General features: G+C 33.4%; 3 protein-coding genes across 14 annotated transcripts in view; 1 reads left to right on the plus strand and 2 right to left on the minus strand.

Moving 5' to 3' along the window:
- Positions 1–1800: 1800 nt before the first annotated feature.
- On the minus strand, positions 1801–4561 carry LOC149909670 (uncharacterized). Of its 2 annotated transcripts, XM_090119732.1 has the most exons (6): positions 4450–4561; positions 3825–3969; positions 3128–3264; positions 2859–2922; positions 2109–2220; positions 1801–2020 (listed from the first exon to the last, which is right to left on the minus strand). In XM_090119732.1, exons 1-6 carry the CDS (start codon positions 4499–4501, stop codon positions 1877–1879), a joined length of 654 nt encoding a protein of 217 aa, XP_089975858.1. In that variant the 5' UTR covers positions 4502–4561; the 3' UTR covers positions 1801–1876. The 2 variants fall into 2 exon arrangements, with proteins under 2 accessions (XP_089975858.1, XP_089975859.1); XM_090119733.1 differs by lacking the exon at positions 2109–2220 and having other exon boundaries at positions 1942–2020.
- A 1971-nt stretch (positions 4562–6532) lies between these two features.
- Alg3 (Alg3, alpha-1,3- mannosyltransferase) lies at positions 6533–8329 on the plus strand. Its single transcript, XM_090119747.1, has one exon. It carries the CDS (start codon positions 6854–6856, stop codon positions 8327–8329), a length of 1476 nt encoding a protein of 491 aa, XP_089975873.1. The 5' UTR covers positions 6533–6853.
- Positions 8330–8410: 81 nt separating this feature from the next.
- hyd (E3 ubiquitin-protein ligase hyd) overlaps positions 8411–12720 on the minus strand; it is a 44932-nt gene continuing 40622 nt past the window's right edge. For all 11 annotated transcript variants that reach the window (XM_090119743.1, XM_090119744.1, XM_090119738.1 and 8 more), the window contains exons 46-50: positions 12354–12531; positions 10443–10649; positions 10169–10316; positions 9647–9877; positions 8411–9500 (exon numbers count right to left, since the gene is read on the minus strand). In XM_090119743.1, coding sequence (XP_089975869.1) covers positions 9288–9500; positions 9647–9877; positions 10169–10316; positions 10443–10649; positions 12354–12531 — 977 coding nt within the window. In that variant the 3' untranslated portion in view covers positions 8411–9287. The remainder of the gene's footprint in view (positions 9501–9646; positions 9878–10168; positions 10317–10442; positions 10650–12353; positions 12532–12720) is intronic.

Genomic DNA, 12720 nt, shown 5'->3' on the forward strand with positions numbered 1-12720 from the left:
GTGAATGTATCGCTACACAGACCAAAAAGTTTGAGACGATGTAATAAAAGTTTCACTTTAAAAGTAGAAATGAATCCTGACTGCTTTTTTAAGAATGAATAATATGAAATTCTGACGATTATGTACAACGACACCTCTTAGGTCAAAATCTGTAAAGCGTAGCCACGACATCTAACCACGTAGCGGTTTGGGCTGGACATACCTTCATGCTTATAAGTACATTGCCCTATTATAGGGGAGACCGAGTACAAAAGTAACACTTTGTACTTGTACCTTGATTTCTGACTGGGTGTTACTGTTATCATTAAATTAATATAACAATATATAAATTTAGTTTATATTCTTTACACTAGCAACTCAATTTATTATATTATATTGATGTAGTGTTTTATATTAATAAAGTGAATTTAAAAAAAAATCGTCAGTTGTTACTTTCGACCCCGTAAGCAGGTCGAAAGTAACACGTCGTGAGTCGAAAGTAACAAGACAAAGGGGTTGGTAATTAATACAATATTATGATGGTAAATCAACAAATTATTAGTTTAAAGACTTTGTATTATTAACACATATCAACTCTTGTATTTTAAATATAATACTTACGAATATAATACAAAAAAATCGATAAAAAATATTGAGGCTCAAGTAATGAGATTAATTAAGGGAATCATTCTTTTATAATTAAAAATTCTGCATCCTGCATCCATCCACTAGCATTCCCAGCTCTAGCACAACCAACAGGACCCTCGGCAATACGAAAATAGCGGAATGTGTTCTCCTAGAGCATAAATGGCAACAGCAACAGTTACTAATTTTTCCAGGCTCTGATAAGGTTATGGCACCTACTTGTTTAATCCCTTTTTAATCTACAATTTTGCTAGGTTTTTGGACAGTGGTCACCCCTGTCTCGTCCATATTCCAAATATCTTTTGGCTCAAATTGGTACCTTTCCCAATACCTCAGCAAGGATATCAAAAAAATTATTCACATTATGCTCGTTGATGGAGATAACTGAAAATAAACTGCAAAGCACTCGATTAAATAGTCGCGTAGATTACTTTACTTGTTATTAGTAAATCTCGATCGACGCAAGGTAGCTGCACTAGTATTGCCGGCTTTTATTTATTTTATAAATCTATATAATGTTACATGGCAAATATTATATTTTTGCAATGCCTCTAATTGTTGCACCATCTTTCAAAATGCTCTTCAGCCGTGTCGGTAATTCCTCGATCAGTAGTTCTAATGCGTTGTCGCGGCATTCTGTTCAAGTAAAGATGTACATAAAAATAAACATAATCATAATGGGACAAAAATAACATGTTACTTTTGTACCCATAGGGCTATGTTACTTTTGTACCCGTCTATATTTTTGCCAAGACGTGCAACAAAACTTTAAAACGGAACGTGCTACATAAAGATGATTATGAGCAATGTACAATTACTCTAATCAAGAATGGATATGCAAACATTCAGATTTCTATCATCCTTTTAAGACTACGTAAACGTTTAATAAAAAAATGTCGAAAATCTTACTTTTGATTCGTGAAAACACGTAGCGTCCTGTCACACAGCCTAACAGCGCGTGGCGCACGCGGCTTATGAATACAATTAAGGGGGGCGCTCTCGGCTATCGCCTGACAGAGGCTAAGCAGTGTTCGCCCATTGGATAAATCTAGAGAGCATTTGTTACTTTCGACCCACCGTTACTTTTGTACCCGGTCTCCCCTACATTATACTCTTTGAAGTACATATACTCGAAAAACATAATCCTCTTTATAAAGTAAAAAATAAAATAAAAAATGAAGCTTGTTTTAGAAAATTATTTATTTTTTAAATGAGCATCGTTTCAATATTAAATATTAATTGCTCGCTGTTCTTATGCGGATAAAACATTGTTTAAATAAGGTAAAACATAGAATCTTAAGGCTGTTTTAATGTCCTCCCGGTAACTTTTCAGAATCATAACTCCTTTACTATTTAAAATGGTATTCAACGGCCATGAACTATTTTCAAAATCTACCTGTAAAGAAATCAATTCCGCGTATATAGTGTACAGGAATAAACTACATAAATAACAGCTATGCTTGACCTTATAGTTTATACTATACCTTGATGACTTCAACATTAAAATCTAGATCCAGATCTTTTAAGTTGATTCCGGTTTGGTTCATATGCGAAAGATAAAGCTTTAATGTTACACTTGTGTCCAAAAACCTGATCCTATAACATAAAAAACATAGAACAAAAGGGCTATTTAATTTGTATTTAATTAGCTACTTAAATACGAAAGAAAATAATTTGACAATCTACGTATTTATGTATCTATTAACTAACTTTTCTTTATAATAATCATGGACGTATAAAAAAAGACGGACGGTATATCGCCTAAACATTGAGTGAAGCCTAGTAATGGCGGCGAAACATCCATGTGTGTGTGCCATGTTGCCATGGCAACAGCTGTGTTGATGACAATGGCGGCTGTATTTTTTTCTATAAATTTTGCCGTAATAATTTTGTCATTAAAACATAAAAGAAATAACTTGCTTCCCTGTGGAATGTAATCCCTTGTGATTTGTTATTTAAAATTGTACTGTTGCGACACCATTTAACCACGCAAGACGGCATTTTAAATATTTTTTGTGAAACAGTGACGCAGTTAATCAGTCGGTAGTTCACGACGTAATGGCGGCCGACTAGCTTACTATGGTGAGAGTGTGTGCGTGTTTATTGTCTTTACACGATCGCTAGCTTACTATGGTGGCTTCACGTTGTTAGTTCGTAATACGGCGTCCGTCTTTTTTTATACGTCCATGATAATAATATTATTCATATTAGTTAAGTACATTAAAAATACTTACGACATATTTCCTTCTCCGTTCAAAGGATATACATAATACGCTTTTCCACTTATGTTATAATGGTCTAAAAACAAATTGACTTAATTCAGACATGATAGATACAAAAATTCAACACAAAAGCTTAGCTGACTTACCTGCAGACTAACATTATTCTTTTTTTAGTATATTGTTAAATGTCATATACATATATTTACTTAAAAAAATATAAATAAGAATATTTATTTTATCAATCAGAGTATTTATTTTATCCAATCTTATGGGTACATTACCTGAAAATAGTTTAAGTGCGGGAAACTCGAGATTGATACTAACATTAAATTTATTTTTATCTGGTGTAACTTCTAAATTTTTAACGATAAAATTATCTACTCCAGTTAAGTTCATATTGTATATCGAAAAATCCATCCTTAAAAAAATACATAATATATGGGATCAACAATGTATACAACAATTTTCTAAATTACTAAAATAAAATGCAGGTATTAAATGGTATTACCTAACTAATAATTTCGTTGTTAATTACATAAAATACATATGATGTCTAATGCCTTCTTGACTACTTTTCTGAATAATTAACTCTGAATAATTATACTTATTTCTGATTAAAAATAGAGTTTTAAAAAGAATGAGAAACCTTGTATTTCTGTTTCTATAAATGTAATCCATACTATCCATACTAATATTATAAATGCGAAAGTAACTCTGTCTGTCTGTCTGTTACTCAATCACGCCTTAACTACTGAACCAATTTGCATGAAATTTGGTACCTATAGAGATATTTTGATACCCGAGAAAGGACATAGGATAGGTTTTATCCCGGAAATCCTACGGGAACGGGTTTTTCTTTGAAAACGCGGGCGAAGCCGAGGGCGGTATGCAATATAACTTTTTTAAAGCCTGTCACATATTAATTCAAACTTTGTAGGATTTATCTATAATAAGATCTAATGTTCTTTAATACCTCACCTCATTCCCATGCCTTCATAGTAACTTTCTACTGTACCGATGTTTATATCTTTCAGGGATGGAAAGGAAAAAAAGTCAGTATGAATTCCACCTTCCTTCCACTTATTTAGAAAAATATCTATTTCATTTTCGAACGAATTGTGTCCTGTAAGAAATAATTCGTAATATTACATTACGTTCTACTTTGATTGAAATAATGTGTTTTTGTCTGCGTAACATAGATATCTATACGAAAGTTATAAAGCTGAAGAGTTTGGTTGTTTGTTTGAACGCGCTAATCTCGGGAACTACTGGACCGATTTGAAAAATTCTTTCAGTGTTAGATAGCCCATTTATTGAGAAAGTTTATAGGCTATACATCATCACGCTAAGACCAACAGGAGTGGAGCCACGGGGGTGAAACCGCGCGGAGCAGCTAGTATGATATGATAGAAAATTTTAAGTTTAAATCAAACGGTTTTAGTTAGCGCTGTGGCCGAGCCATCTTGAATAGAGAGCGACCAATATTTAGGTCTTCTCATAATTCAAAGAGAGTAGATTAATGATGCTGCATTTTTTATCGTAGTGAATACTTACCATGAACTTTTATTAAACATGGCTTTTAAACAAGAAAACGGGTACTTACGTTCTGCAGTTGCAACCCAAACTACTATAAATAAGATGATTGGCCTTAACATAATCTAAAGTAAATAAATAAAACTCAATATTAACAGTTACCGTACTAATTTGCTATAAATACTGTGTACAACATGAAACATCCCATGTTTTGAACATATATATAAGTCATTAATGTTGATCTAGATATTAATTTTATCAGCTATTTACGTGCAATAAAGAAACTCAATATATTAATCCAGCTAAGAATCCAGCAAAGATTTATTCGTCAATTATATGACATTCAAATCTTAACTAACTTAATATGTTTATTGATAAGATAATCTAGTTTCTTTTGCCATTGACCTACTTCACTTACAAATTTCAAGTTTTGATGGTAATCTATACGGAGTTAGGACTACATAATATTTGCTTAAAAACTAGTTTAATATTTTTATGAAGTTGGCTGTATTACAAGACTTTAGACATACAGCTATTTTCGCGCTATGTTGTAGAGAAAAGAAGCTGGAATTTGTGGGATTCGCATATAGTCCCAGGATGAACGACAGTTTAACCGTAATTATACAGTCTCATTTTAGATCCACCTGTACTTTGTCTGTTCCTGTTTAATCCTGCCTTATCATAAAATCCACAGCTGTCTATGCGGCGTATTATCATCACCCTAATCTTAGGTATCGTTCTGAGAATAATCTCAACAGTCAACTCTTTTTTGAGTCATGGCCTGTTGCTTTAAATCGTGCATGGTACAGCCTGTACAGTGTACAATGTACTTATCGTAAGCTCTAGCTTCCTGTACATATTATGAATATATAATAAAGGTATATAATAGATATTTATTTAAGTAAAATATCGTGGCCCTATAATATTATAAGTAATAATATAATACAAGTATAGCCCAAGTCTTTTTAAAATCATTCTATTATATTTAAAGAGTTACGGACATATGTATATATACATAATATTATGTCCGTAACTCATATTCACACACGTATGCGCAAAAACCACAAATGTAGGGCGACAGCGCAATTATTTGTAGATTTTACCAAGAAGCTTATATCTTAAATAAAGTGGTATACATAATAATTGGTTGAAAAATATTTACGGTTATTTTAAGTAATTTGGATTTTGATTATTTCATTAACATTTTTTTCAATGTTTGTACCTTCATCCATACTTATATTTATTTTTTTAACACAATTTGAATTAACTTTGATTATTTCGAAAAAACTACAATGAAACGAAAGCTTTAAATTTTTTTCCAACAATTAATAATTACTAACGATAAATCGATTGCACGCATCAATTCACGCGCATTACTTTTTCTAGTGCTCGATTGTGCGAAGCGTTGCTGTAGTTGGAACATTCAACGTCAAGCATTATGCCGCATAATGCGCTCTAGTGCTGTAATTGGTAAACGGGGATACACTTAGAAACATACACTAGAAAAAGTAATGCGCGTGAATTGATGCGTGCAATCGATTTATCGTTAGTAATTATTAATTGTTGGAAAAAATTTTAAAGCTTTCGTTTCATTGTAGTTTAGTTTAGCTTTCGTTTCATAGTAGTGCTCGATTGTGCGAAGCGTTGCTGTAGTTGGAACATTCAACGTTAAGCATTATGCCGCATAATGCGCTCTAGTGCTGTAATTGGAAAACGGGGATACACTTAGAAACATACACTAGAAAAAGTAATGCGCGTGAATTGATGCGTGCAATCGATTTATCGTTAGTAATTATTAATTGTTGGAAAAAATTTTAAAGCTTTCGTTTCATTGTAGTTTTTTCGAAATAATCAAAGTTAATTCAAATTGTGTTAAAAAAATAAATATAAGCATGGATGAAGGTACAAACATTGAAAAAAATGTTAATGAAATAATCAAAATCCAAATTACTTAAAATAACCGTAAATATTTTTCAACCAATTATTATGTATACCACTTTATTTACACATTAATGAGGTTATTGCTAACTCTATGAATATTTTTTTTTTCAACACTGATTATGTACTGCCGAAGCGAGTACATGGCTACCACTCTGTGATGACATCAAGATGACAGTGACAAAAATAAAAAGGTGACTTATGACATTTGACATTTGACGTCTCAGCAGCGGATTGTCGAATGTCGGCGTAGGCGGCTCAGTTTATTTTTATTCCAAAAATTATTTTAATTTTAATATTTTAACGTCAGACCTCATTTTTATTTCAAGAAAACCTGTAGTGTTAGTGGTGTTACCTTCATCATATGATCAAATAACTATTTATAAGTAGCTTATAGCTACATGTTTCGCAAGAGTGTTATCGAATTTGACCCGGGGCAAATGATTGAATCCCAAAATAGCGGAACTCCTGGTTGGCTTGAAGATTGATTGAATGAAAATTTCGTTTTGAAGTCATCACATTTAACATTTTTCAAAATGAGCCATAAGAGAGCTTTTTATCAAGAGATAAGGAAAATGTTTAGTTGGACATTTTTGAAAGGTCTGATTGTAAATCCTGCTCAGCTACCGTTTGTTGCAGTTTTAATTTTAATCGCTGAATTAATACTTAATGTTTTGATCGTGGAAAGAGTGCCCTATACAGAAATTGATTGGAAAGCATATATGCAAGAATGTGAAGGATTTCTTAATGGTACTTGGGACTACAGCAAACTTCGCGGCGACACAGGACCTCTTGTATACCCTGCCGGTTTTGTGTATATATACTCCATATTCTATTTTATAACAAACAAAGGAGATAATATCAAGCTAGCACAATATATTTTTATAGGAGTATATTTGTTGTTGTTGATGTTTGTGCTCCGAATCTACATTAAAACAAGAAAAGTACCTCCTTATGCTCTTGCAATAACAATTTTAACATCATACAGAATTCATTCAATTCATGTACTAAGAATGTTTAATGATCCAATTGCAGTGCTTTTATTGTATGCTTCACTCAATTTTTTTCTGGATTCAAGATGGTATTTAGGCAGCTTCATTTATAGTTTAGCAGTATCAGTTAAGATGAATATTTTATTGTATGCTCCGGCTTTATTTTTCTTTTATTTAGTTAATTTAGGTTTAAAAGATACATTCAAACAGTTGTTAGTTTGTGGTATAACACAAATTGTATTGGGCCTACCTTTCTTGCTCTCTAATCCTGTAGCATATTTAAAAGGAAGTTTTGACTTAGGACGAGTCTTCAATCATACTTGGACTGTAAATTATAGATTTCTGGATGAGAAAGTATTTGCAAGTACTATGTTTCACTTGGTATTATTAGGAATACATATTATGCTTCTTCTTTTATTGTTGCCCATGTGTATTCAGTATTTCAAAAGTTATTGCCGCTTAAGATATGTCCAAAGACAATTCCAGCCTCAAATAGATGCCAAAAATTTAGAAAATAGAAAAAATATGAAATCTAAAAAAGAAAATAAAGCCAAACTGAACCAAAACCATAAAGAAGATAATCTATCAAAGGAACAGGAGAACTTCTTAAAATCATTTGAAAATATGTTACAAAAATCATCACCAAAAATAGGAAATAAATCCGAAAAAGTTAGTAAACCTGAAAAAGAAACAGCACCATATAGCATAAATTTTGATATATTGTCACAACTATTTGTTCTTCCTATGTTTCTAGTAAACTTCATTGGTATAGTGTGTGCGAGGAGTTTACATTATCAGTTCTATTCTTGGTATTTCCATACCTTACCATATTTGCTTTGGTCCACAAACTACAGCTTAGTCATAAGATTCTTAATATTGGCCTTAATAGAATTTTGTTGGAACACATATCCAAGTACCGATGCAACAAGTATCATGCTACATGTCTGCCATATAAGTATTTTGTACGGAGTTTATAGTAAAATGTCAAGAGAATTTAATTTTATTGCTAAAAATGCATAATAATACATATTCTTTTACATTTTTTATAGCAAATGAATATAGTTTGGTGAAGTGGTGAAGTGATTCAATAAAACAACAATATAAGCATTTTAAGAAGTATTTATTATGAATCTTAACTAATCAAAGTGAAAACTAATATAATCTTAAATTTAGAGATAGAGGCGCATAATACTTCCTCTTTTATCACATGATCCATTATTACTGGAATTCGCCTTCACTCTATCCAACCCCAATAAAATATATAGCAGAATATTCATCATATTCTAAATTCTTCTATACTTTATATTTGAAGCTTCACTAGTTATATTTTTGTATTAGTTTTTCATTCAGTCAAATAAATAGTTTAGTTACTTAAGAAAGGAATATTGAAATGTGGTAAATTAAAATTCCTTAGAAAATTGTATAAGAGTTAATAAAGTAATATACAAAGTCATATTTTACTGTTTGAAATAAAATTTTTAGAAAACAAAAACAGTTGATTTTATTTTTATCTTTACTAGTATATTGATAAGAGTAGTTATGGAATTATTTACTAATGTATTCTAGTTATTAAAATGTTATACAAAAGAGACACTCACTGATAACGTAACAATCCTGAATATTAATCTGAGATGTTTACCTCGAACTATTCTCAATTTCTAGTTTTTAACTAGTTATATTAAATTATTCTAATGAACTGATCAAAAAGAAAGAATTGTGCGGGCCAATCAACTCAGTTTAAAGATATGCTGAATTAGAAATAAAATTCAGTCTGATTCTTGTCATAAAAACACCTAAGAAAAGTCTGAAATATACAAAACATACATTCATGTATGCAATAAACGCTATTGATTTTTCATTAGATCTATATTATGGTGATAAACATACAAGTATCATATAATACGAGTAGATTACAACGGCAGTCTTTAATGACTGATCTTAAACCTAAGTTATGTAAACGGCGGTAGCACGCGGACATCTAGACAAAGCCAAAGTTTTTAGTTTTAATAGCAAGTAATAATTTATGTTTGAGAACATGTCGTGAGGAATAAAGAGGTATGTATAGTCTCGAAATACAAGTATTGGCGGTGGGGAGGTGCGCGTCGTCAGCGGGTCGGATGGTGACCGACGGCATGGGCTGGAAGCCTTCTTCAGAAGCTGGCAAGGCAGGCGATCCAGTCCAGAAGTATACCTAATAACAAAACATACAGATATAATATACATATAAGTAAAATACAAGCAAACAAACAAATGATATCATTAATAAATTTATATTGAAACTGTTATGTATGCTTGATAAATAATAAAGAAGTATATGTATTATTGAAAAATACTAACCAAATCTTGTCGCTCCAAGTGAGTCATTTTGTCAACTATAGCCCACAACCAACGCTTGAACCTTGCAAGTCTTTCTGGCGGCTCACCGCTTTCGTCATTAAAACTAGTGTAAGATACAAGAGCGGCAACATTTATGTCGCCGACACCGTTTAATAAAAGGCGCAAGTCTTCAGCTGTGAGTCCTTCCAAGGCCGATTCTGGCAGTACATCCAGAACACCAACACGCATTGCCTAAAACATCAACAAAGAATATATGATTGAACAGAAATTAAAACATGCTTGAATAGTAAAAAAAAAAATTGGTTGTTTGTAAAGTAGGTTTACGAAGGAGATGTTTACGTGATAACGTCTTATTGGTGGCAGCGCTCGAGATGAGACGGGAGATTGGTCAGTCTCTCTCTTTATACCTGCGATCGCGCTCGTGAGGTTTTGGTGTGACACAAGTTTCTGAACATGTCACCCGACTAAAACGATTTTAAAAACGTTATCACGTCAAAATCTACATAATATTATATTATATACCTCAAGCGCCTTTTCTTGTGAGATGACCATACGGTGTTGCGCGTATTTGCGCACGTAGTCGTAAACATTGAGCGCGGTCACTTCAATCTCCCGACCACCGGGGACTAATTCTACACATCCACCGCCTTCTTCTTCACACATTTCCAGGCTATAAAGAATAATACTTATTGTTATGATCATGTTAAACTAAAATCTTATTTAAATACCATAATTTTATGTACCCTTTTTTATAAATTTAATACAAAATAGATAGATATATAAGTTTAATAATTACCTAAAATTGAGATCAAGAGCAGCAAATAGTGAATGTGAGTCGCCAGTCTCTGCATCAACGACGAGCTGTCGCAGGCTCTCATAGACGACCGGATCGAAGAAGGCCAAATCGTGGAATCGAATCTTGCGGCCGAGCACGTACTTCAGCACGTGGCGGTTGAGGAACATTGGACATAGCTCGTTTTGTAACAAACATAGACCTATGATTCTGGAATAAAGCATTTACACAGTAAGTATTTACGCTACATGATATTGTGAATAACGAAAATCTAAAATAATCAGATTCACAACACTATATTATAAGTACTAGGTTTCCACCCGCGGCTTCGCCCGCGCAGTCAAAGAAAAATCCGCATAGTTCCCGTTCCCGTGGGATTTCCGGGATTGCGTCATTTTCCCGGGATAAAAAGTAGCCTATGTCCTTTCAAATCAAAATATCTCCATACCAAATTTCATGAAAATTGGTTCAGTAGTTTAGGCGTGATTGAGTAACAGACAGACAGACAGAGTTACTTTCGCATTTATAATATTACTAGCGACCCGCCCCGGCTTCGCACGGGTGCAATGCTGATACTAAATACACTACAGAAAAATAATTGTGAACGTTGTATAGGTATAAAAATATAGCGGCCCGCTCCGGCATCGCACGGGTATAAAATACCTACATAGCCGGGCGGCCGCAAACGCTACGTCCCGCAATTTTTAAATCTGTAATATCTTCGAAAATATTCACTTAAATCATACGGTGTAAAGGGCCATATGGATCTATATTAAATGAACAATGTATCCATGGTATTTAATTGGTTAAGGATTAATGCTGTATTGGTTAAAATCGCTTCGAAAATTAGCCATTATTTGTCGTAAAAAGTAAATGACAAAAAAAAGTTATTGTGGGTTATCCATAAGAGATAGACATATACCATCGCGGACTTTTCTGTAGACCTTTTCAATGTGTATAATACTTAGTACATTATTTTGATAAAACTCGTAGGGTTCAGCCTGCGTTTGCAATGTAAGCGGAATAAATGTAATTTTTTACGACATCACATTAGAAACCTCAAAAATAACTGTACTTCTCCACTACTTAATGGATCTTATTATACATATAAACCTTCCTCTTGAATCACTCTATCTATTAAAAAAAACCGCATCAAAATCCATTGCGTAGTTTCAAAGATTTAAGCGTACAAAGGGACATAGGGACATAGGGACAGGGAAAGCGACTTTGTTTTATACTATGTAGTGATTCACGGCAAAAAATACTATCATTATATTTTGCCCTTTCATGGTTAATAAATATAGAATTCAATCTTAAAAAATGTTATAGATCAAGAGCCCACGACGGCCAGACATTCCTTATTTTAGAAAAGTTGAAAGTTTCTCTGTATATGTCTCCGATACAGATAAGAACGACCAGCGATTATCAAGTCTGGGTTGTGGTTACTTTGGCAGGAAACAGATAGGAAAGGTGTATAAAATAGTACCTAACTTTCATTATAGTTTAAAAGCTAAATTTTATATATGTTACTTGGGGACGTATAAAAAGATGCTTAGGTACCATCTTTTGATATGATAGTTATTTTTTAAATGTGTCTGGCAAGATGTAAGAACCATGAAAACTGTCCAGCTCTTGAGGTAACATCTTTTTATATGTCCCCAAGTAACATATATAAAATTTAGCTTTGAAACTATAATGAATGTTAGGTACTATTTTATACACCTTTACTATCTGTTTCCTGCCAAAGTAACCACAACCCAGACTTGATAATCGCTGATCGTTCTTATCTGTATCGGAGACATATACAGAGAAACTTTCAACTTTTCTAAAATAAGGAATGTCTGGCCGTCGTGTGCTCTTGGGTTATTACTTATGCTGTAGGAACCCAAACTAAATATGTAGATGTATTATTACCGTCCAACATTCCTAAAGGCGTTGATCCTCTCGGGCGTGGCGCGTCCCTGGCGCGGCGAGTAGTAGCCGCGCTTGCCGGGCGAGTAGAACAGCGGCGCCGCGTCGTCGGGCGCGGCGTGCGCGCCGCTCGCGCCCAGCGCGCCGCCGCCGCGCTCCGACAGCGAGAACACGTCTAGATCTGTGTTATATATTTTAATTAATATGTAAATGTTACTACGTAGTATGGAAAGTCGCTTTCCGGTGTCTGTTCCTTAAAACTCTAAATTTACTATTATTTTTTAATAGATAAAGAGTAAGAGGAAGGTTCGTGTTCGTGGTCAAGTATGTATGTTTCAAATATGATTGAATTTTCCCAGAATCAATCACC

The sequence above is a fragment of the Colias eurytheme genome, chromosome 3, assembly GCF_061535395.1.
Source record: "Colias eurytheme isolate Ceu_HAF_F1 chromosome 3, ilColEury1 Martin Lab GWU primary, whole genome shotgun sequence".
In the NCBI taxonomy this organism is placed as follows: domain Eukaryota; kingdom Metazoa; phylum Arthropoda; class Insecta; order Lepidoptera; family Pieridae; genus Colias; species Colias eurytheme.

Coding starts and splice junctions, on each gene's coding strand:
- Alg3 (XM_090119747.1), top strand. CDS start 6,854: ATGAGCCATAAGAGAGCTTTTTATCAAGAGATAAGGAAAATGTTTAGT.
- LOC149909670 (XM_090119732.1), bottom strand. CDS start 4,501: ATGTTAAGGCCAATCATCTTATTTATAGTAGTTTGGGTTGCAACTGCA. Junction 2,923..3,127: donor CGCACTTAAACTATTTTCAG/GTAATGTACCCA, acceptor ATTTGTTTTTAG/ACCATTATAACATAAGTGGA. Junction 2,021..2,108: donor TTAATGTTGAAGTCATCAAG/GTATAGTATAAA, acceptor ATTTCTTTACAG/GTAGATTTTGAAAATAGTTC.